Raw genomic sequence first — 25,761 nt, 5'->3', positions numbered from 1 at the left:
TTTTTACTCTGCAGGTCTCTGAAGGAAATTATGAGTCCTCACTGGCTGGTCTCGGAAAGAAATTACTGTACTCACTGTCCTAGACCGAGTAAAATGTATCCAACACCGAGACAAGACCTAGACACTCAATATGTGAACTCGAGACTGGACTTGAGACCTCCCTCCAGTACTACAACACTGCCTGTAACCCTGACTGCAAGCATGAACACTGGTTTAGTGAGCTACAGGGAAAAAAGGAGACCTCTCGGCTTCACTGGTTGACTAACAAAAATTGACTGACCTCACTCTGTCTTAGCTCATCAGTCAGGCGACATGACGGAGGGACCATGTTCCAGTCAACGTGAGGATCATTCAGGCTATGAACAGTGATTTCAGCTACGAGAGGAGGCAGCTGACCCCCAACAGCTACCAGTGTGTGATGGCAGCTGTGTGACCTTCACTCTGAGCTCTGTCCCCTCTCATCTCTGGACTAGGGTTGAATGGCCGGAAACCGGTTACCGAGATTTACCGAGATACGGCTCAAAACCATTATCTTTTCCCGGGATAAATAACTGCAAGGAACCGGTAAATTATAATAAATAGTTAATATGAACAGCATGGCGTGAAATGTAACTGTTAAATTATATGCAATGTCTAAATCTGGCTTCTCTTCGGCCTCTGCATGATGAATCAACGCTCAGGGTGGGGACAGACAGCCCATCTCACTATGGAGCGCAGTTCACAATGCATTGTTTTTTGTTTTATTTTGAAAATTTAAACTGCATTGTTGGTTAGAGGCTCATAAGTAAGCATTTCACTGTAAGGTCTACACCTGTTGTATTCGGTGCATGTGACTAATACAATTTGACTTGATTTGTAGACCTATCATCTCATCATGGTAACTTTTTTTCTTGTGGCAGATAGGCCTACATTTGCTGCAGCATAGTCTATGCTACAGTAATACAGTATAAAGACCAAATGGGTGTATAATTTACCCCTCTCCATCTGGCTTTCTGGGGTCACCTTAGTTTTAATTGTAAATAAAAACATTTTTATTGCAACTGTAGTTTTAAAACAGCCTATCACTCGAATATCATTGAATTAAATCAGTGCACGTACAAGCACTCTCTCGCAGTATTTCACTCTCTCCTTCAACTCCATTGGAATTGCATCCAAAATAGATAATCCTGTTCAAAATTGATATATACCTCTATATATAGATTTCCTAGACTACCTTTTTCAGGTAAAACATTCAATGCAGTATTAGCCTTCTATTAATTAATGATGGGTTATGCATAATAAGCTTCTAATATATAGCTTCTGTCTCTGGCACAATACGCACGCACCTGTGCTCCGCTGGCCTCTCTCATTAAAAAACACTCCTTAGCACTTGGAGTCCCATGCAAGAAAGGTAGACTAGAATAGCTTGCTGGACATTATTATTTTTTAGCATTTCTTACATCAATAAACTATTCGAAGAGGGATGCAAACTCATGACTGCTGAATGTTAAATACAGCAGCCAATAGAACTCACGTGTAGTTTGAAAGAAAAGTGAACGTGCAATGGCGGTGACCTATAGCAGTTATTCTTTCAGACCCATAACCATTCAAACTTTGTGAAGAGAAGTGAAAGCTTTCTGCATCTTATTCTGATCCTATGTTATTCAAGGATGTCATTAGAATGATGAAGATAAGGACAACAAAACGTATTTCATTTAACTGTTAAAAGCAAGGAAGGAATGAAGCAACAATAGAGAGAGAAAGACGAGGGGTAGGCTAGTAACATTAGGGAAAATGTTATGAAAGGTATATATATATATGCTTCAACCTACTAGTTATACAAATATACACTGCTCAAAAAAATAAAGGGAACACTTAAACAACACATTGTAACTCCAAGTCAATCACACTTCTGTGAAATCAAACTGTCCACTTAGGAAGCAACACGGATTGACAATAAATTTCACATGCTGTTGTGCAAATGGAATAGACAACAGGTGGAAATTATAGGCAATTAGCAAGACACCCCCAATAAAGGAGTGGTTCTGCAGGTGGGGACCACAGACCACTTCTCAGTTCCTATGTTTCCTGGCTGATGTTTTGGTCACTTTTGAATGCTGGCGGTGCTTTCACTCTAGTGGTAGCATGAGACGGAGTCTACAACCCACACAAGTGGCTCAGGTAGTGCAGCTCATCCAGGATGGCACATCAATACGAGCTGTGGCAAGAAGGTTTGCTGTGTCTGTCAGTCTGTAGTGTCCAGAGCATGGAGGCGCTACCAGGAGACAGGCCAGTACATCAGGAGACGTGGAGGAGGGCGTAGGAGGGCAACAACCCAGCAGCAGGACCGCTACCTCCGCCTTTGTGCAAGGAGGAGCAGGAGGAGCACTGCCAGAGCCCTGCAAAATGACCTCCAGCAGGCCACAAATGTGCATGTGTCTGCTCAAACGGTCAGAAACAGACTCCATGAGGGTGGTATGAGGGCCCGACGTCCACAGGTGGGGGTTGTGCTTACAGCCCAACACCGTGCAGGACGTTTGGCATTTGCCAAAGAACACCAAGATTGGCAAATTCGCCACTGGCGCCCTGTGCTCTTCACAGATGAAAGCAGGTTCACACTGAGCATATGTGACAGACGTGACAGAGTCTGGAGACGCCGTGGAGAACGTTCTGCTGCCTGCAACATCCTCCAGCATGACCGGTTTGGCGGTGGGTCAGTCATGGTGTGGGGTTGCATTTCTTTGGGGGGCCGCACAGCCCTCCATGTGCTCGCCAGAGGTAGCCTGACTGCCATTAGGTATGAGATGAGATCCTCAGACCCCTTGTGAGACCATATGCTGGTGCGGTTGGCCCTGGGTTCCTCCTAATGCAAGACAATGCTAGACCTCATGTGGCTGGAGTGTGTCAGCAGTTCCTGCAAGAGGAAGGCATTGATGCTATGGACTGGCCCGCCCGTTCCCCAGACCTGAATCCAATTGAGCACATCTGGGACATCATGTCTCGCTCCATCCACCAACGCCACGTTGCACCACAGACTGTCCAGGAGTTGGCGGATGCTTTAGTCCAGGTCTGGGAGGAGATCCCTCAGGAGACCATCCGCCACCTCATCAGGAGCATGCGCAGGCGTTGTAGGGAGGTCATACAGGCACGCGGAGGCCACACACACTACTGAGCCTCATTTTGACTTGTTTTAAGGACATTACATCAAAGTTGGATCAGCCTGTAGTGTGGTTTTCCACTTTAATTTTGAGTGTGACTCCAAATCCAGACCTCCATGGGTTGATAAATTGGATTTCCATTGATTATTTTTGTGTGATTTTGTTGTCAGCACATTCAACTATGTTAAGAAAAAAGTATTTAATAAGATTCTTTCTTTCATTCAGATCTAGGATGTGTTATTTAAGTGTTCCCTTTATTTTTTTGAGCAGTATATTTCAAAATGTTAATACATTTCGCTAGCCTACATTGTAGGCTGCATGTGCTCCTGTAACAGATGTATATCGTACTCTCCTTGCGTTGTGTTTTCTCCTAATAAATCACATCAGCCAGTGGTCCCAGTTGAGCATAATTTATTTCTGTTGTTAAATGGGAAACAGCACGTTAGTTGTGCAGGGCTTAACGATATTGATGGCTGTCGAGGGCAAAATCCCTTGCATCACATTTTCATACTGGGCGAACAAAATACAATACAAAATATAACATGTTTAAATACCTGTTGTTAAATGGGAAACAGCACGTTAGTTAACGATATTGATGGCTGTCGACGGCAAAATCTGTAGCATGAAGACAACTGTGTTAGCAGTGGGCTTATGTGACCATTACAACGGTGTATGCTAGCTAACACTTATTTACAGCAATCATATGCCAAAGCACATCCCAGAAAGCCCCTCAATCCCTAACAGGTACCATATACCCACACATGTATAAATCAGTAACGTACAGCAAACTTGTACACATTGTAAAATATAAAATATAAAACAGTATTCAGAACGTGACCTACCCCTTGCATCACATTTTCATACTGGGAAGACCTGACGTTCGCGATCTCCCCCTAGCTGCAAGCCGGGCCAATCACAACACGCCTTATTGTCATCAGAGTTTAACCAACCAATAAGAATGCTTAAACATTAAATACACATGTCTTTAGAGGCAAGTGGAAACATAACCAACCCTGTTACACTCCACCAGAATCAAATGCTCTCTCCCTGCTTTATCATGGTTTGAACAATGTGCTTAATTCCAGTCCATATAATACAGTATAATACAATACAGTACAGTAATACAGTTCTCACACAAAAATATTAGCCTACTGGAGCTAGTTTCATTTATTTACCCAACAGAGCATATAGCTCACTACATCTATATACATTTATGTTTTTCTATCATGCATAATGAGCAGTAGCCAGAGTTCCCGAACTGGCAGCCTGCGGGCTAAATTTGGCACACAGGTGGTTTTATTTGGCCCCCCAAGTTTAAAAAAATATATACAGTGAGGGGAAAAAAGTATTTGATCCCCTGCTGATTTTGTACATTTGCCCACTGACAAAGAAATGATCAGTCTATAATTTTAATGGTAGGTTTATTTGAACAGTGAGAGACAGAATAACAACATAAAAATCCAGAAAAAAGCATGTCAAAAATGTTATAAATTGATTTGCATTTTAATGAGGGAAATAAGTATTTGACCCCCTCTCAATCAGAAAGATTTCTGGCTCCCAGGTGTTTTTTATACAGGTAACGAGCTGAGATTAGGAGCACACTCTTAAAAGGAGTGCTCCTAATCTCAGTTTGTTACCTGTATAAAAGACACAAGAACCAATCAATCAATCAGATTCCAAACTCTCCACCATGGCCAAGACCAAAGAGCTCTCCAAGGATGTCAGGGAAAAGATTGTAGACCTACACAAGGCTGGAATGGGCTACAAGACCATCGCCAAGCAGCATGGTGAGAAGGTGACAACAGTTGGTGCGATTATTCGCAAATGGAAGAAACACGAAAGAACTGTCAATCTCCCTCGGCCTGAGCACAAGATCTCACCTCGTGGAGTTGCAATGATCATGAGAACGGTGAGGAATCAGCCCAGAACTACACGGGAGGATCTTGTCAATGATCTCAAGGCAGCTGGGACCATAGTCACCAAGAAAACAATTGGTAACACACTACGCCGTGAAGGACTGAAATCCTGCAGCGCCCTCAAGGTCCCCCTGCTCAAGAATACATATACATGCCCGTCTGAAGTTTGCCAATGAACATCTGAATGATTCAGAGGACAACTGGGTGAAAGTGTTGTGGTCAGATGAGACCAAAATGGAGCTCTTTGGCATCAACTCAACTCGCCGTGTTTGGAGGAGGAGGAATGCTGCCTATGACCCCAAGAAAACCATCCCCACCGTCAAACATGGAGGTGGAAACATTATGCTTTGAGGGTGTTTTTCTGCTAAGGGGACAGGACAACTTCACCGCATCAAAGGGACGATGGACAGGTCCATGTACTGTTAAATATTGGGTGAGAACCTCCTTCCCTCAGCCAGGGCATTGAAAATGGTTAGTGGATGGGTATTCCAGCATGACAATGACCCAAAACACACGGCCAAGGCAACAAAGGAGTGGCTCAAGAAGAAGCACATTAAGGTCCTGGAGTGGCCTAGCCAGTCTCCAGACCTTAATCCCATAGAAAATCTGTGGAGGGAGCTGAAGGTTCGAGTTGCCAAACGTCAGCCTCAAAACCTTAATGACTTGGAGAAGATCTGCAAAGAGGAGTGGGACAAAATCCCTCCTGAGATGTGTGCAAACCTGGTGGTCAACTACAAGAAACGTCTGACCTCTGTGATTGCCAACAAGGGTTTTGCCACCAAGTACTAAGTCATGTTTTGCAGAGGGGTCAAATACTTATTTCCCTCATTAAAATGCAAATCATTTTATAACATTTTTGACATGCGTTTTTCTGGATTTTTATGTTGTTATTCTTTCTCTCACTGTTCAAATAAACCTACCATTAAAATTATTGACTGATCATTTCTTTGTCAGTGGGCAAACGTACAAAATCAGCAGGGGATCAAATACTTTTTTCCCTCACTGTATATACAGTACCAGTCAAACGTTTGGGCACACCTACTCATTCCAGGATTTTTCTATATTTTGACTATTTTCTACATTGTAGAATAATAGTGAAGACATCAAAACTATGAAATAACACATATGGAATCATGTAGTAAACAAACATTTTTATATTTCAGATTCTTCAAAGTAGCTACCCTTTGCCTTGATGACAGCTTTGCAGACTCTTGGCACTCTCTCAACCAGCTTCATGAGGAATACTTTTTCAACAGTCTTGAAGGAGTTCCCACATATGCTGAGCTAGTCCCAAACCATTTCAATTGGGCTGAGGCCAGGTGATTATGGAGGCCAGGTAATCTGATGCAGCACTCCATCACTCCCCTTCTTGGTCAAATAGACCTTACACAGCATGGAGGTGTGTTTTGGGTCATTGTCCTGTTGAACAAAAAATGATAGTCCCACTAAGCGCAAACCAGATGGGATGGCGTATGGCGGCAGAATGCTGTGGTAGCCATGCTAGTTAAGTGTGCCTTGAATTCTAAATAAATCACTAACAGTGTCAGCAGCAAAGCACCCCCACACCATCACACCTCCTCCTCCATGCTTCACGGGGGGAACCATACGTGTGGAGATCATCCATTCACCTACTCTGCATCTCACAAAGATACAGAGGTTGGAACCAAAAATCTCAAATTTGGACTCATCAGGCCAAAGGACAGATTTCCACCGGTCTAATGTCCATTGCTCGTGTTTCTTGGCCAAAATAAGTCTCTTCTTCTTTTTATTATAATTTTTTTCTCCCCAATTTTGTGGTATCCAATTGGTAGTTACAGTCTTGTCTCATCGCTGCAACTCCGTACAGACTCGGGAGAGGCAAAGGCCGAGAGCCGTGCGTCCTCCGAAACACAACCCAGCCAAGCCGCACTGCTTCTAGACACAATGCCCACTTAACCCAGAAGCCAGCCACACCAATGTGTCGGAGGAAACACCGTACACCTGGCGACTGTGTCAGCGTGCACTGCTCCCAGCCCGCCACAGGAGTCGCTAGTGCACTATAGGACAAGGACATCCCTGCCGGCCAAACCATCACCTAACCCGGACGGCACTGGGCCAATTGTGCGCCGCCCAATGGGTCTCCCGGTCGCAGCTGGCTGTGACAGAGTCTGGACTCTAACACAGAATATCTAGTGGCACAGCTAGCACTGCGAAGCAGTGACTTAGACCACTGTGCCACTCGGGAGGGCCACATCTCTTCTTATTATTGGTGTCCTTTAGTAGTGGTTTCTTTGCAGCAATTTGACCATGGAGGCCTGATTCCCGCAGTCTCCTCTGTACAGTTGATGTGGATGGCTGGTAACTCTAATGAACTTTTCCTCTGGCAGCTTCATTAAATAGTACCTGCAAAACACAAGTCTCAATGTCAACTCCAGGATGCTGGCCTTCTAGGCAGAGTTGCAAAGAAAAAGCCATATCTTAGACTGGCCAATAAAAATAAAAGATTAAGATGGGCAAAAGAACACAAACACTGGACAGAGGAACTCTGCCTAGAAGTCCAGCATCCTGGAGTCACCTCTTCACTGTGTTTTGCGGGTACTATTTAATAAAACTGCCATTTGAGGACTTGTGAGGCATCTGTTTCTCAAACTAGACACTCTAATGTACTTGTCCTCTTGCACAGTTGTGCACCGGGCCATCCCACTCCTCTTTCTATTCTGGTTAGAGCCAGTTTGCGCTGCTCTGGGAAGGGAGTAGTACACAGTGTTGTACGAGATCTTCAGTTTCCTGACAATTTCTCGCATGGAATAGCCTTAATTTCTCAGAACAAAAATAGACTGACGAGTTTCAGAAGAAAGTTATTTGTTTCTGGCCATTCTGAGCCTGTAATCGAACCCACAAATGATGATGTTCCAGATACTTAACTAGTCAAAAGAAGCCAGTTGTATTGCTTCTTTAATCAGAACAACAGTTTTCAGCTGTGCTAACATAATTGCAAAAGGGCTTTCTAATGATCAATTAGCCTTTTAAAATGATCAACTTGGATTAGCTAACACAACGTGCCATTGGAACACAGGAGTGATTGTTGCTGATAATGAACCTCTGTACACCTATGTAGATATTCCATTAAAAATAATCAGTTTCCAGCTACAATAGTCATTTACAACATTAACAATGCCTACACTGTATTTCTGATCAATTTGATGTTATTTTAATGGACAAAAAAATGTGCTTCTCTTTCAAAACAAGGACATTTCTAAGTGACCCCAAACTTTTGAACGGTAGAGTGTATTATTATTTTTGTTTATTTTTATGTTCATTGTTGGACATAAAAGACTGTTAAAACACCAGGAAATCAGCTCCAATAGATTTAAAATTTGGAAATCTGTTACCAAATATTCCCACTCGTACTGGAGAGACGTGATCATATAAAAATGGTAGCAAGGTTTAACATTATTATGTTTTAGTCACATATCATATCTGTGGTCAATTTGCAGTCTAGAAATGATTTGTAATTCTGTGTGCGCTCTGGGTGTTTGTAAATTCTGAGCACTGTCAGATTGTCCATTCATGAATTCATAAATTCAGAGCGTTTCACTCTTGGACAAAGTATGTGAGTGGAGCGGAGCCCAATTTGACTGGCGCCCGGAGCAAGATTCCCAAATGCTGGAGCGTCTGCCTTCTTGCCAGTCCAATTTGGCTCCAGTAGCGAGGGCCTGACATGCATTTGTCGACTACTTGTCTGCAGTGGTGGAAAAAGTACCCAATTGTCATACTTGAGTAAAAGTAAAGATACCTTAATAGAAAACGACTCAAGTGAAAGTCACCAAGTAAAATACTACTTGAGTAAAAGTCTAAAGGTATTTGGTTTTAAATATGCTTAAGTATCAAAAGTAAATGTAATTGTAAAAATATATATGTCTTATATTAAGCATACCAGACGGTACCATTTTATTGTATTTTTAATTTATAGATAGCCAGGGGCATGCGCCAACACTCAGACATCATTTACAAACGAAGCATGTGTTTAGTGAGTCCGTCAGATCAGAGACAGTAGGGATGATCAGGGATGTTCTCTTGATAAGTGTGTGAATTGGACCATTTTCCTGTCCTGCTAAGCATTCAAAATGTAACGAGTACTTTTGGGTGTCAGGGAAAATGTTTTTGAGTAAAAAGTACATAATTTTCTTTAGGAATGTAGTGAAGTAAAAGTAAAAGTTGTCAAAAATATAAATAGTAAAGTAAAGTACCTTGCTTTAGCTACTGTCATAGAGTTCGTTAAATATTTTCATAAAGAAGCTGATAGAACACACAGGTGCTAAATCAAGGTGACTTACAAAGATGAGGACCAAGAGCAAGAGAGGGAGCGCGGTGATGTGGTGTTCACAACTGAATAATCATTGTGGAATCTGAAAAGACACCTATCCCGAAAACATGATGGTGTACTTACTATGTGCACATGCTAAAAGAAAGGGACGAGGTGTGTAGATAACTAAGTGTGTCATTGTAGTGTTTAAGTATTTATAAACAAAAAAATCTGATCTCTTAAACGTTTCCCTCATTTCTGTTCTATTGTCTATATAATAGGCCATAATTGATTTTGGCCCAATAGGCCTGGCTAAGGACCCTGGGACTAAACACCTCCCTCTGCAACTGGATCCTGGACTTACTGACAAGCCACCCATAGGTGGTAAGGGTAGGCAACAACACATCTGCCACGCTGATCCTCAACACTGGGGCCCCTCAGGGGTGCATTCTTAGTCCCCTCCTGTACTCCCTGTTCACCCACAACTGCGTGACCAAGCACGACTCCAACACCATCATTAAGTTTGCTGACACAACAGTGGTAGGCCTAATCACCGACATGTGACAAATAAAATTAGATTTGATATTCCAATGTTCAAGGAGCTTTCCATTTTGATTGGTTTATTTTGCCTAAAAACTTTTAGGCCTACCTATAGAAAAATTTAAAAAACAACTCTGCATCTCTGCCCAGCCTGGCAAGAGTGGGTGTTTTGCATCCCCAGTGGCTCTGGAAGTGAGGAGAGGATATTCTCCGCTGCTGGCCTGCTCTCCAGGCACAGACTGGCCAAACTTGTAAGGACAGATGCTGGAGACGAGAAGCAAGTACAGGGCCTGACGAGCCAGCTGAGGCACCTCCGGTTCCTACGGCAGCTGCACCTGGACCCGATGCCACCAACAAAACAAAAAGCAAAAACCTCCCTGATGCTTCAAATATTGGTGTCAGCATTCTGTAAGGACAGACGCTGGAGACGAGAAGCAAATACAGGGAGTGAACATTTAATGAAAACACGGACAGGAATAGTATACAAACAGCATCTGCACAGGGGAAAACAAAACGACATGGGGATGAAACAGAGGAAACAGACAGATATAGGGAAGGCAATCAAAACGTGAAGGAGAACCAGTGAGTCCAATGAGCGCAGATGCACATATTGATGGTGTCAGGTGTGCGTAATAAAGGGCAGCCTGGCGCCCTCGAGCGCCAGAGAGGGGAAGCAAGAGCAGGTGTGACAGTACCCCCCCCTAGGGGCGCCTCCCGGCGTCCCACCTGGGCGCGCCTGATGGGCCGGCTCGAGGCATGGATGCTAGACTAGCCGACTGAGGTGTAGAAGCCCGACGATCCTGCTGAGGCGTGAAAACCTGACGATCCCGCTGAGGCATGGGAACCTGACGAGCCGGCTGAGGCATGACGTGGGATGTGAGCCTGATGAGCCGGCCGAGGTGTGGGAGCCTGATGAGCCGGCCGAGGCGTGGGAGCCCGACGAGCCGGCCAAGGCGTGGGAGTCTGATGAGCCAGCTGAGGTGTGGGAGCCTGATGAGCCGGCCGAGGCGTGGGAGCCCAACGAGCCAGCCGAGGCGTGGGAACACTTCCAGCCAGCTGAAGCGTGGGAACCTGACGAGCTGGCTGACGCATGACGTGGGATGTGAGCCTGATGAGCCGGCCGAGGCATGGGAGCCTGACGAGCCAGCTGAGACGTGAAAGCCTGACGATCCCGCTGAGGCGTGGGAACCTGACGAGCTGGCTAATGCATGACGTGGGATGTGAGCCTGATGAGCCGGCCGAGGCGTGGGAGCCCGATGAGCCGGCCGAGGCGTGGGAGCCTGACGAGCCAGGTGAGGCACCCCCGGTTCCTACGGCAGCTGCACCTGGACCCGATGTCACCAACAAAACAAAAAGCAAAAACCTCCCTGATGCTTCAAATATTGGTGTCAGCATTCTGTAAGGACAGACGCTGGAGATGAGAAGCAAGTACAGGGAGTGAACATTTAATGAAAACACAGACAGGAACAGAATACGAACAGCGTCTGGACAGGGGAAAACAAAACGACAATAATGCTGACATGGGGATGAAACAGACAGATATAGGGAAGGCAATCAAAACGTGAAGGAGTCCAGGTGAGTCCAATGAGCGCAGACGCACATATAGATGGTGTCAGGTGTGCGTAATAAAGGGCAGCCTGGCGCCCTCAAGCGCCAGAGAGGGGAAGCGAGAGCAGGTGTGACAGTACCCCCCACCTGGGCGAGCCTGACGGGCCGGCCCGAGGCATGGATGCTAGACTAGCCTGGCACCCTCGAGCACAAGAGAGATGCACTAATAAGTCTTTTTTTTGTTTAATTTGTATTTCATTCTAAGTAAGTCACTTATATGCACAATTTAGACTATAACGATTTAATACAATGAAATGTTGTTTAAATGCTGAGTGATTTATGTCCCTACCACCATATTGTGTTGCACTCGCAAATGCTTCACAATGTATTTCTTTGTAGGCTATAGCCTTGAAATAATAAAAATAATATAGTCTAAATAATTCATTTTCGTTCCGTCTTAGGCTACCTGTCTGGCTCCTGACCTATTTGAAATGATATGCGCTTCTTGTAGGCTGTCATTGTAAATAAGAATTTGTTCTTAACTGACTTGCCTAGTTAAATAAAGGTTCTATAAAAAAATGTAAAAATTACATTCACCTTTTAATGTTTATTCAAATGCTTTTAATTTAAATCCATATGGTTTGGTTTCAGTACTTCAAAACCAAATGGTTGGTCCAGGTAGTCACAAAAATAAATAGATGTTGGTTAAATTGTGATTTTAGAGAATGGAGCAAATTTGGAGCAGTAATTTTTTTGTCCTGTGAGCATGGAGCAGGTTTTTAGCGGAGTGGTTAAAAAGGACATGGAGTGCATGAGCCATGAGCAGGACTTTCAACCGCTCAACTCCGCTCACATGCTCTGCTCTTGGAGCGTTCAGGGCACACTGGACGCTCTGGCCAAGGAGTAGGGTTGATCCAAGCTTTCTGACCATACAAAGGCAGTCAAGCACCCAAGGTAACTGACTAAAGTTGGCTAGCTTGCTAGCTACTTCCAGACACCTCATTCTAACCATTTTACTCGCCTTAGCAAACTGGTTAGGCTGTTTTCATGTTATCTAGAGTGTTGGTGACTGTAACTGTGTTGCTGGCAACAATTGAATAAAACATTTTTACCAACGTTTACTGACACCGGGGTCATATTCAACATATTCAACTGGTGAGGTACATTCGTAAATGCATCAGTTATTCTGCACTCTGACATAATCAGAAGAGAGTGCTCTAAAATTGTCCCGGCCCCGACCATCCCCAGAAGAAAGAATTTGTCCGCGACTGAATCTAGTTGATGATCCCTGATATTGGCTATGTATTGGATAACAGCACAATAATTTGGGTTTGGGCTTGGGCTCATTACATGTATTTAATGTAGGGCTCATTAAATGTATTTAATGTATGGCTCATCAGGCTCAAGTAGCATCAGGCTTGAATTTTCTATCAAAGCTCTAATCAAATCCAGACAGGCCTCTTTATATGCTTTATAATGCTTTTGAATGACACTTCCTGTTTTGGCAGGAAATACCGGGCTACCTGGGAGAAAATGTATTTATTTTCGGGATGGAACATTTGTAAAATACCTGGAAAATATTCAACCCTACTCTGGACGGCTGTCTGTTTCCTACACCACGATGAAAGATAAAATAAATAATTTTCTCTGGGCTACGTGGGGCAGAACGTGGTCAACGGCAGAGTTACTGTGATGACGGTCCCACGAGCTCAACCCCATGCGGGAACATCAACCAAAGGGCTGGAGTCAAAGATAAGGCCCGGAACCTTCCATCAAACCCCCACTAGCAGGGCAGTGAGGACAGATCTAAGTATGTGTATTGACTAATAAGCCAACAACTTTAAAAGAAGTATGAAATTATTGCTTTGTTGAAATAAATATTTGTCTTAACTATTTGCTCAACCATTGTAATGTTTTTTTGAGGTCATTCTATCCTATCAGTGAGGTGATGGTTCTCTATTCTCCCAGCAGGGGGCCACACATGGCTGAGGATCTCTACTGGATAAATGCACAGAAAAACAGGATGATAAATGGCAGATGTATTATCATATCTACACACTAGGGGGAGAAGACACCAAAGAAGAGTAGGATATGTGACATGTAATAGTGTCTATGAGACTTCTTTTGTCAATTAAATGAGCTTTATTTGTAAACATATAGGACTTTGTCAGCATACTAGAGCAGGGTGAGGAAAGAGATGGTGAAGGAAATGGAAGAGCAGGTTGGTGTGTCCATGCTCATTTACACCTGGCTGCCGAGTAGCCCTCCCTTCCCCTTCCCATCAACTTACCAATCACAGCTACCCAGGAATAGCAATGTGGCCGTTCATGTGACAGCCGTGTGTGTGTATGTGTGTGAGCAAGGTAATATTAAGCTGTGAATACGTGCCTGTACGTTCATGTGACAGCCGTGTGTGTGTATGTGTGTGAGCAAGGTAATATTAAGCTGTGAATACGTGCCTGTACGTTCATGTGACAGCCGTGTGTGTGTATGTGTGTGAGCAAGGTAATATTAAGCTGTGAATACGTGCCTGTACGTTCATGTGACAGCCGTGTGTGTGTATGTGTGTGAGCAAGGTAATATTAAGCTGTGAATACGTGCCTGTACGTTCATGTGACAGCCGTGTGTGTGTATGTGTGTGAGCAAGGTAATATTAAGCTGTGAATACGTGCCTGTACGTTCATGTGACAGCCGTGTGTGTGTATGTGTGTGAGCAAGGTAATATTAAGCTGTGAATACGTGCCTGTACGTTCATGTGACAGCCGTGTGTGTGTATGTGTGTGAGCAAGGTAATATTAAGCTGTGAATACGTGCCTGTACGTTCATGTGACAGCCGTGTGTGTGTATGTGTGTGAGCAAGGTAATATTAAGCTGTGAATACGTGCCTGTACGTTCATGTGACAGCCGTGTGTGTGTATGTGTGTGAGCAAGGTAATATTAAGCTGTGAATACGTGCCTGTACGTTCATGTGACAGCCGTGTGTGTGTATGTGTGTGAGCAAGGTAATATTAAGCTGTGAATACGTGCCTGTACGTTCATGTGACAGCCGTGTGTGTGTATGTGTGTGAGCAAGGTAATATTAAGCTGTGAATACGTGCCTGTACGTTCATGTGACAGCCGTGTGTGTGTATGTGTGTGAGCAAGGTAATATTAAGCTGTGAATACGTGCCTGTACGTTCATGTGACAGCCGTGTGTGTGTATGTGTGTGAGCAAGGTAATATTAAGCTGTGAATACGTGCCTGTACGTTCATGTGACAGCCGTGTGTGTGTATGTGTGTGAGCAAGGTAATATTAAGCTGTGAATACGTGCCTGTACGTTCATGTGACAGCCGTGTGTGTGTATGTGTGTGAGCAAGGTAATATTAAGCTGTGAATACGTGCCTGTACGTTCATGTGACAGCCGTGTGTGTGTATGTGTGTGAGCAAGGTAATATTAAGCTGTGAATACGTGCCTGTACGTTCATGTGACAGCCGTGTGTGTGTATGTGTGTGTGCAAGGTAATATTAAGCTGTGAATACGTGCCTGCTGGCTTCTCATTTGTGTCGGTCTCTTAATGTTCTTTCCCTTTTATCTTCTTGCACTATTGACATCTTCTCCATTTGGTCTCTTTTGATCAGCCTGAGGTTTGTTAAACTCAACATCTATGATTTAAACTTACACCTGTTCTTTAAACCTTGATCCCAGTTTATGAATTATCATTGCACAGGAACTTTGACCCAGTGCCCAATTCTGTGTTTACCATGAACTATATAGACTGGTCTATGGAGTGATAACACTTTGATTGTAACTATCTACAAAAAATGGATGCTGAATAATAGGTCTCTTTATTGTGCTTCAACTTGTGTGTCCACTTTAAACTAGAGGTCTTCACAGGTCCTACTGAACCCGAAATCCGACCAAAATTCAAACCTTTCCCTTGGGTCCATGTCGGGTTCTGTTTGATTATCATCAGGTCTCGGGTCTATGTAACCACAGCTGATAGAACCGACTGGACACGAATGGATCCAACAAGGGTTCTGCATAGCCTATAGCATATTTATTTTACGCTAACAACATGCATTCATTGACTTATAGAAGACCTAACCAACATATAAAGACTTGGCTGATAAACATTATTTTTTGTCACTCGGTTCCGGTTTAGACCCGGACCCGTTGGGGTATGGGTTGCGTCTAGGTCTGGTTGTTGTCGAGTCCATTCGGGTTCGGATCTGATTGTTCTTGTGTTCGTTAGTGTCCGGGTCCAACTTTTTGGAAATGTGAAGCTTTCTACTTTAAACAACCTCCTAAATATATGAAAGATAAAACAACATGGCCTTTAGAGCGCACTGATTGTTCAAGGACCACCACAGTATCTGTCTGTCTGTGTAAAAAGCAGAGAAAACACCCATAGCGCTGTTTCTCTTCTTGTGACTAGCAGTGCCCGTCCAGTAAGCAGACTGCAGCAGCTCTCCCCATTCTATAAGAATTCCCTCCGACAGAGTTGTGGTTGTGGGAGAAATATATCCCAGGAGATTACATTTCACCTCAAGATATCCTCTACTCACTCATGAGGAACCAAGCAGACAGGCTTTCCACAGGAAAAAAATACTTTATTAATACGCTTATATAATGTATATCACCATTTATAGACAAAGTATGTACATCAACAACTTTCTGGTAGGTCCCAAGTACCTCTTTCTATAGAAAACAAATATTCTGTTAAAACGTATACATTCATTTCTCGCCAACTCCTTAGACTGCAGTATTCATACAAATACATTTAATAAACATCTGATGATGTTTTTATCAGCTTTTCACAAGTAAAAGGCAACAGCATGAACAAACACCAGGTTTGACTTAAGGAGAAGCGGATTGCTGAAAACCGCAGACCAGGGCCAGCACAGACCAGGGCCAGCACAGACCAGGGCCAGCACAGACCAGGGCCAGCACAGACCAGGGCCAGCACAGACCAGGGCCAGCACAGACCAGGGCCAGCACAGACCAGGGCCAGCACAGACCAGGGCCAGCACAGACCAGGGCCAGCACAGACCAGGGCCAGCACAGACCAGGGCCAGCACAGACCAGGGCCAGCACAGGGCTACAGTATGTACAGGGTTTATTTTACACTAAAATTACTATCCACACTCTAACTACCCCTCTCTCTAGTCCGAGAATTAGGACACATATCAAAAATAGAGATGTACAAGAAGTATACACAATAATGACAGATAATCCATCTCAACAGTCAGTGAATTGCCAACTCGACATGGTCACGTGATGACATCACTAACTCCATAAAGTGGGAATTGGCGTACCCTTTGCTCCTGGCTGTACAGTTGTGGGGATCATTATTTTAGTCAGAGCACTTGTTGTTGCCATAGGAAATGGGGCAAAGGGCATTGTCAGTGATGGCAATGGTTACCTAAGGTAGATAGACAGCGACCTTTGGGTGAAAGGTGACTGTTGACATTAGGTGTAACATGATTTAGAAGGACGGTATGTGTCTCTATGGCAGCAGCTACAACGGAGACCTGTCAGTGTTATCAGCATGTAGAAACCTCAACAGCAGCATCTACGGGATATCCTCTCTTTTACATTCAACCAAAGGTGAGTGCTTAGGGCAGGTCCAGATCAGTGGGGTCTGGTGGGGGTATGCATTTTAAGTCAAACATTCAGAGGGTTGAGGGTCAGGTAACAGGTTGAGCTGTCTTCATTCTACACCTTCACTCTTCTCTTCGCAGCAGTGTGGCTGTGGATGATGCATCACCGGTCCGGGACCAGATCAGCTGCATGCTCTCTGTCTGTCTCCCTTCTGTCTTCTGACCTCTGGGGTGAGGGACCAGGGGAGAGGGGTGATGGCGGGTGATCTGACTGTCAGTCATGTTCTCCCCCATGTTCCCTCTCGGCAGAGCAGTCTCTATGTTCAATAACACTGTTCAGTGGTCTCTCAGTCTTTGGTTTCCAGGTTAATGGGCTTTAACGCTTGGAGGAGGGCTGGTGAGTCCATGGGGCTCTGGGCCACAGTGGGGGGAGAGGGAGAGTGCCCCCTGGGGGATATCGTAATCAGGGAAGGTTGGGCATGCGTGTCGCTAGGCATGCCCTGTGCGGAGCCCCCCAGGCCAGGGTAGATCATGGGCATGGCCCCAGAGTACCAGCACTTCTCCAGCATGGGCAGATATGCGGCAGCAGAAGGGGGGATGAGGTAGAAGGGCATGCAGAGAGGATGAGGTTGGGCCTGGTGGGGGGAGTAGACGCTCATGTAGCTGCCGTGACCGCTGGAGGAGGATGATGAGGATGACTCTCCACCTGAGAGAAACTCGTCTTCAGATGACTCCACCCGGGCATGTTTGTGGCGAGGCTCATCTTCCTGCTTGACGCCCAATGACGCCATCTTTTCGCCCAGCGCTCTCTTCAGCTGGCTCTCTTGGCCGTAGTACCCTGCACGCGACGCCAGATGCTCACCCTGCTCGCCACCGTAGCCGCTGTCTGTGTCTGTATCACTGCCGCTTTGCTCACCGCCCACCTGGGCATACGCCCGCTGTATGACGGGCACACGGTTCTTCCTGTGGCCCTCGCTGGGCTTGGGGGGCTGGCCTACAGGCTTCTCCCTCTGGGCCTGGTGGTGGTGGTGGCTGAGGGTCTTTTCGGGCCAGGGGCTGTGGGGAGGGCCCTGGAGGATCTCAGTGGCCACCTTGTGCAGGTGGTTGATCATGTGGGAGGGTGTGAGGTCTCCGTCACCCTCCTGGTTGGCCAGGTACTGTAAAACCTCCTGGGCACAGACGTGGAAGCCTGAGCGGAACATCTCCTCACTGTTCTCCTGGCTGGGAGAGGACTGCTCTGTAGACAGGAAGGAACAACAATGTCAAATACAGAACTACCACAATGCATTATTATGGAAACTACCAAACTACTCTCATCACATTTGGGGAAATTCTCATAAGTAATAAATCTTATTATGGGTCAAATTTCCCCTTATATTCAACCACATTCATTCTAAACGTATGAGTTATTCTGTCTCAGTTTCTTATTCCGGTAACATGTTATTATAATGCAATAGATGAGAAATGCACTGTGCTGCATTTGAGAATTAGTGAGGATGTTGTCTGCATCCAAATGGAAACTAGTCAAGGCAAGAGACGACAATCTATATTTAAATTCACTGATTTGTATGCCCTTCTGCAGAATCATCTTATTGTGGGTGTGTGTGTGTGTGTATGTTTCTTCTCACCGATTTGCATGCCATTCTGCAGAGCGAGGATTTTCTGCTGCTGGTTTTCCAGTAGAGTGGTGAGGGCTTTCACATGCTTGAGCGTGAGCTCCAAAACCACAGCCTTCTCCAGATGGCCAAGAGTCTACGAGAATAACACACACTACTGTCAGCAGGGGCTCCGCTCTTATGTAACACACACACACACTCAGCAGCACACACAAACCTGGAGGCACAACAACAACAATAACTAGATATACTCAAATTAAAATTCGATCTTCAACATTTGATAATATATCAGATATCACTACCTGAATCATAAAAATACTCATCTAAGGAAATTTGCATCATTTCAGAATTAGTTTTAAGTATTTACTTTCATTGATTTAAATGATTTTATAAATCTCAACTGTTAGTCACGCCGATACCAAAACCTGAAGTACCATAAAGCAACCACTTACCGGCGCCTTAGCTAACATCTACAAGCAGTGAACTAGTTATTACTGTGCTACTTCCAGATAAATAGGAACTTACTGTAAGTTTCAGGTGCTCAGGCAATAAATCTTTCAACTGAGCGATGCACTCGTTTATCCTGTCTCGCCTTTTCTTCTCAATAAGTCGATGAGGTAGTTTGTAGTTTTCCTAAAGGCAGGAGTGTGAAAGTAGGTTAGGTGGAGTCATATTGAGGTTACCGAACACCTACAGCAATTTGACAAGCAGCCCTGTCAACACTAACATGGACTTCAAGCATTACATCAGATGGGAAAACGGGTCACCGCATGATCAGGCCAACTGAATGACTTAAAACAATGTTTAGTTTAAATAATATTGTATAATAATATTCTTATTGTAATAATATTACATTCAAAAGTATTATTTCATATGAAAATACAGTGAATAAACACAAATATTTCTACCAACCTTGCACTCCTCTGCTCGTTTCATTCCCCGACGGGATTTGTATACATATATAGGGAAATCCATGCTAAAGAAAGGCAGAAGACAGTCAATGAGATGTGAGTTTGGTGAAGTTGCGCACTCAATGTCAAGAGAGACAAATGTGTGACACTATGTAGAGGCACAGGACAGGCATGGCCATTGCACAAGTATCTTTCTCAGCAACTTACCCCTGCATGTCAGACAGCTCAGCCTGCTGGTACTTGGGAGGGGGTTGCGCCCTTTGAATCCTTTCCATTTGCATTATCTTTAGGCCTACTCCAAACTAATCACGAAAGGGCAAGCTTGTTTTTACAATGTATTCACTCAAGGATGCATATGAAATTTAATAAAAGTAAATCGTCCTTAAATTCTTTAACAAAAATCGTTCAGTATTCCTACTAACTCGAGATTAACAATATATAGAGAAAATGTATTTTCCTTTATATTTCAATTGTTGTTATTATTATATTTGTCGCAGAATGGGAGTAAATTGTCCCGGAGGTCTCCACGAAGTCAGTCAAGAGGTAGCCATGAAGATGCACTAATCTTGGTTGCGCGTTGGGAAAGTGGGGGAGGACACTAGAGCTCCGTGTTAAATAAACCCCTCTTACTCTCGCTAGAAGAGTGACCTACCTCTGTCACATGAGTCACGTTTTGGACGCCGCTGTCTACTCGGTGGAGGGACTGCCCATTTTCTACTGATAAGGAGGATCGGGGGGCGGACGTCGGTTCTACGTCACACCGGAGAACTGAGTCCCGGGTCTCGTGTACCACCATGCTCAACTGTATGGTAACCACTATACGCGCCACCGCTAAGGAGCATATAGACAGGTTACAGTTTACAACACAGAGCTACGCTTCTCACCAAAACTGCTCCGCAGGTACCACTACTGACAACAAGACATCAGTAATATTGATATGGGGATAATTTTGCAAATATTGGACAACCTTTATAATATCGATGAATTGATATAATTGGGAGTTAAATGTGATATTATCTTATCCCAATCCTTATATTGTTCATGGGACTCATTCACCTTTTGCCTCAAACACAACATAATTTAATCGTAAATGTAGGCCTATGCCAATAAGCAAAATCATGTCATTTGTAAATACAATAAATGATTTAACTTTAACCACTGTGATAAGTTAATAGCCCTATGATGTAGGACTTTATAATACGGGTATTGACATGTAGGCCTACCTGGTGGATGCTGACTAAACTCAACTCAACACGATTTAGGATGGATTTGAGCAACGACTAGCGTGGGCTGACTGGAACTCCAACTTCACACAAAAAACGTTTTTTTTTTAAATAAAAAACGACAGATTTTAGCACCCAAAGATTACCCAGCAATTACACAGAACAATGTCATGTGTAATTACAGGCTATTCTTTGGGTGCTGAAATCAGTAATTCAAAAATTCGGAGCTCTAATCCGTCCACACCTGTTACCACTCAACTCCATCGTAAATTGTGGAGTTGAGTTTAGTCAGCTAACCTGGTGGATGTCTTAACCTAACCTTGTGCTATCCTTGACAAATAGACTATATTAATTGTAGATATGAAGATGGCGCTGCAGTAGATAGCTTCCGTCTTACGGCCTCCTGACCAATTGAGCTATTTTGTGAGTTTTTCTATGCTGATCTTAACTTTTATGTTCATGATATATCCACTGTCATTTCCGAACAGCTCCTGGACATCAGAACAGCGATCACTAACCTTGATTTGAATGAAGATTTCTACTTCAACAAGTTGGCAGCTGTGGATGTACTGCTTATTTCGGACCAGGCCCTATTCCCCAGGACTTGAAAGAGGAAGAGACTGCGCAAGAGAGGCAAATGAGAGAGCTCCCTGACGAGTCTACCACTGCCAGTAAATGAGCTCTCTCTACCAGAGTATGTGAGCGGAGTGGAGCTAGAGCAGAGCTTGCCCAATTTGACTGGAGCAAGATTCCCAAAGGCTGGCTTGTCGGCCTTCTTGCCTTCTCCAAGTAGCGCTCACATCAAGAGCTCGAGGCATGCTGGGCCCCCCATGCATTTGTAAACTACTTGTGTGCTGCGTCACATTACCTTCCTCCTCTCCTGAAACGACCATGTTCTGGAGACAGAATAGGTAGTACGCTGTGACATCTTATTTTCCTACCTTTAGACAGACAAAGAACCGGAAGGTCTGGAGCTCCAGATACCACCTGGTCACGTGACAATTCCGGTCATCATGGTCTGGATCCAGGTCCGGGCTGTGTGGTCCGTGTGCAGGTCAAATTCTCTCCAGAGAAGGTAGTACCGGAGGCTATCTAGTGCCCACTTTATAGCCAGCCACTCCTTCTCGATGGTGAAATACTTGGTTTCCCTGGGCAAGAGCTTCTGACTCAGGTACAGCACAAGGAGCTCTGCTCCTGGCTCCCCTTGGGCCAGTACAGCTCCAATTCCCACAGCCGAAGCATCCACCTGTTTGAGGAACCTCTTCTGAAAATCACGGCTCTGGACAACAGAGGATGAGCACACGTGTTTTTTAAGCATTATGAACGCTTCCTCACACTCCTCAGTCCACTTCACAGGGTTGCTGGCTACCTTTGAAGTGAGGTTGGTCAGAGGAACCGCGATGGTCGAGAACTGGGGAATGAATCTACGGTACCACCCTGCCAGACCTAGGAAGGACTTCACCTGTGTCTTTGTTCTGGGTTGAGGGCTGTTCCTGATGGACTCCACTTTGTCCACCTGAGGCCCAAACTTCACCCTTACCCAGCTGGTAACCCAGGTACTTTGTCTTCTGTTTCGCACACTCATACTTCAGGAGGTTAAGCGTGAGGCCCGCATCATGAATCTTCCCCACTACTCTGCTAAGATGTTGTATGTGCTCCTCCCAGGAGTGGCTGTAGATCACCACGTTATCTAAGTAGGCAGCACAGCAATCGTCACAGTCCTGAAGGACCTTGTCCATCAGCCTCTGGAAAGTCACAGGGGCCCCATGAAGGCCAAACGGCATAACCTTGAACTGGAACAGGACCATTGGCGTCCAGAAGGCAGTGTTGGCCTTGGATAGTTAGTTCAGGGGCACATGCCACTACCCTTTGCAGAGATCCAATGTGGTGATGTAATGAGCTCTACATATTCTCTCCAGTAAGTCGTCAATGCGGGGCATGGGGTAGGCATCAAACTGCGAGATGGCATTCACCTATCGAAAGTCCATGCAGACACGCAAAGAGACATCCTTCTTTGGGACAATGACAATGGGGCTGCTCCATTCACTTGATGATGGCTCAACAACATCCATCTCTATCATGGTATGGACCTCTTCCTTGAGTGCTACCACCAGCCTCAGACACATGGTAAGAAAGCTAGCGCATACGGTTCTAGTCAGGCTTCAAACGGCTGATGTGTTCCAGAACCTTGGTTCTTCCTGGCTTCTGACTGAAGAGGGCTTGATACTCGCCAAACAGCTGCTTCAGCTCATCTTGCTTACCTTCTTCCAGGTGAGCCAGTATGACCTCTGCTCATCCCTTCCATGCCTCTGTGATCCCCTCCGACTCGTCCTCTTCTTCTACTCTGCGGCCCAGGAAGGATGTCCCCTTGGAGAGTTCCTCGCTCTCTTCCCAGACCTTTACATGGTAGGTTTGCTTCCCCTTGTCCGGGTGCAGCACCTCGTAGGTCACCGGGTCTATCTTCCTCCCGATTAGGTATGGCCCTTGCTACTGCTCGAGGAGCTTGCTGGTAGACAAGGGAAGGAGGAGCAGGACTTTCTGTCCTGGCTCAAACTCTTTGTGGCGAGCGTGCGAGTCATACCCTCTCTTCTTGGCCTTCTGGGCTTGCTGAAGGTTCACCCTGGCTTCCTCCCGATACCTCTCTAGCCTGTCACGCATCTGGAGGACGTACTGGACAATCCCCTGTCCCGAGGTAGCTACTAGGGGACCCTCCCAGCACTTCTTCAGCAGGTCCAGTGGTCCCTGCACTGGCCACCCATAGAGGAGATTGAATGGTGAGAAACCTGTCGACGCCTGAGGCACCTGTGTCTACTGTGTAAATCCCCCAACATGAAGATTGGCTGTACCCAGCCAATCTTGGGTTCTCACTTACGAGTTCCGCTTGGTGAGGCACTGTGAGGATAGATTGTCGTAGGCCCCAGAACTCCTGCATGAAGTCTTCATCCCACCTCTCAAGGTAGGTGAGAAGTTGCTGGAAAACGGCTACCATGGTTTGGTGTGGTTCTGGTCCTCCAACTGCTCCTTCAGTTGGCTGGTCTTTTATGGCCGTATCTGGTGGTTCAATCTGCAACTCAAGCGATTCTGGTTGTGTTTGGCCCCTTGGCCAGGCTCCTAGTTTCTCATAATGTACCTCTTCTTCACCGGACGATTCCATGGTATTCCACCCTGTTTGAATTTTAGGTACCTTTTCTGACAGTTGATGCTGCTGCTGCGAACACAACTCTGTACTCGTTCCTTTATATCTCTTTTTGGAATTCACTGATTTGCGGTGCGCCATCCCACTGCTGCCACCATATGTAGCATAGAGTAGGCCAGAAGGCTAAACTGAAAAACCTAACCTCTATCAAATAAAACGATGGCCGTAAAAGTACTTCTGTGCAAGGGTGTTTATTTACATAGTGATTCCGGAAGAAAAACAGTACTGCCACCAAAAGTATACATTATGGGACAGCTAAAACCGTGCTGCCCCATCAACAACTCAATCAAAACACCACCGCCCCCCTTACCAACATCAAAGCCTACATTTTCCACTAAGCTAAACATATCATGAATTATCTTCATTGAACCTTAGCAATCGTTTTTTAATAATACAATATAGCGCAATATAACACATTTACAGAATCCAATCACTACAGACATGGTGTCTTCCATGGGACAGGCACTACAAAGCCAGCCCGATTGCCGTATCTCGTGTCCTTATTCCAGAATACCCGGAAGCTACAGAGACAGAGGAACAGAAACAAACAAACATAGCACTCATCCAAAACATTGATAAGTACAATAAACGTCACATAAATTAAACATGAAAGCTTGTCTGCGTAATCCTTATAACATACCAAACGGTTACTGAAGGGAGGTAAGAATGTGTGTAATGTATGAACTGAGATCGCTAAGTTAACGTGTGTGTCGGCCCACATTGTTAAGGTAGCTAAAAACAGGAAGGGGAGATGAGTGTGTTTTAGCTTACCAAATGCTGCCCACGGCTAGTGATTGGAGTGGAGCTAGAGCAGAGTGTGCCCAATTTGACTGGAGTGAGATTCCCAAAGGCTGACTTGTCGGCCTTTTCGCCCGCTCCAAGTAGCGCTCAGGGAATGCCGGCCCCAGCATGCATTTGTAGTCTACTTGTGTGTCAAGATAAAGCATAGCAATTCGACACATACAACAGCACAGAGTTACACATGGAATAAACAAAACATACAGTCAATAATACAGTAGAACAAAAGAAAATAAAAAGTCTATATACAGTGAGTGCAAATGAGGTAAGTTAAGGCAATAAATAGGCCATGGTGGCGAAGTAATTACAATATAGCAATTAAACACTGGAATGGTAGATGTGCAGGAGATGAATGTGCAAGTAGAGATACTGGGGTGCAAAGGAGCAAGATAAATAAATAAATACAGTATGAGGATGAGGTAGGTAGATAGATGGGCTGTTTACAGATGGGCTATGTACAGGTGCAGTGATCTGTGAGCTGCTCTGACAGCTGGTGCTTAAAGCTAGTGAGGGAGATATGAGTCTCCAGCTTCAGAGATTTTTGCAGTTCGTTCCAGTCATTGGCAGCAGAGAACTGGAAGGAAAGACGACCAAAGGAGGAATTGGCTTTGGGGGTGACCGGTGAGATATACCTGCTGGAGTGCGTGCTACGAGTGGGTGCTGCTATGGTGACCAGTGAGCTGAGATAAGGCGGGGCTTTACCTAGCAGACACTTGTAGATGACCTGTAGCCAGTGGGTTTGGCAACGAGTATGAAGCGAGGGCCAACCAACGAGAGCGTACAGGTCGCAATGGTGGGTAGTGTATGGGGCTTTGGTGACAAAACGGATGGTACTGTGATAGACTGCATCCAGTTTGTTGAGTAGAGTGTTGGAGGCTATTTTATAGATGACATCACCGAAGTCGAGGATCAGTAGGATGGTCAGTTTTACGAGGGTATGTTTGGCAGCATGAGTAAAGGATGCTTTGTTGCGATATAGGAAGCCAATTCTAGATTTAATTTTGGATTGG

At 45.0% G+C, this 25,761-nt stretch overlaps 1 protein-coding gene across 1 annotated transcript; it reads right to left on the bottom strand.

The window, feature by feature from the left end:
- Positions 1-16,506: 16,506 nt before the first annotated feature.
- LOC115150508 (class E basic helix-loop-helix protein 40) lies at positions 16,507-20,214 on the bottom strand. The gene is made up of 5 exons (XM_029693878.1): positions 19,742-20,214; positions 19,536-19,599; positions 19,149-19,256; positions 18,636-18,759; positions 16,507-18,244 (listed from the first exon to the last, which is right to left on the bottom strand). The coding sequence occupies exons 1-5, from the start codon at positions 19,813-19,815 to the stop codon at positions 17,355-17,357; spliced, it is 1,260 nt and encodes a 419-aa protein (XP_029549738.1). The 5' UTR covers positions 19,816-20,214; the 3' UTR covers positions 16,507-17,354.
- Positions 20,215-25,761: the final 5,547 nt, after the last annotated feature.

This window comes from Salmo trutta, chromosome 16, assembly GCF_901001165.1.
Source record: "Salmo trutta chromosome 16, fSalTru1.1, whole genome shotgun sequence".
Taxonomy (NCBI): domain Eukaryota; kingdom Metazoa; phylum Chordata; class Actinopteri; order Salmoniformes; family Salmonidae; genus Salmo; species Salmo trutta.
This window is presented reverse-complemented; position numbering and strand designations above follow the sequence as displayed.

Bases quoted from the DNA above. Each gene is read 5' to 3' on its own strand.
- LOC115150508 (XM_029693878.1), bottom strand. From the start codon at position 19,815: ATGCAAATGGAAAGGATTCAAAGGGCGCAACCCCCTCCCAAGTACCAG. The intron at 18,760-19,148 runs GTAAGTTCCTAT...TTATTCTCGTAG, and splicing joins CTGAGCACCTGAAACTTACA to ACTCTTGGCCATCTGGAGAA. The intron at 18,245-18,635 runs GTGAGAAGAAAC...TCCTGTCTACAG, and splicing joins GCAGAATGGCATGCAAATCG to AGCAGTCCTCTCCCAGCCAG.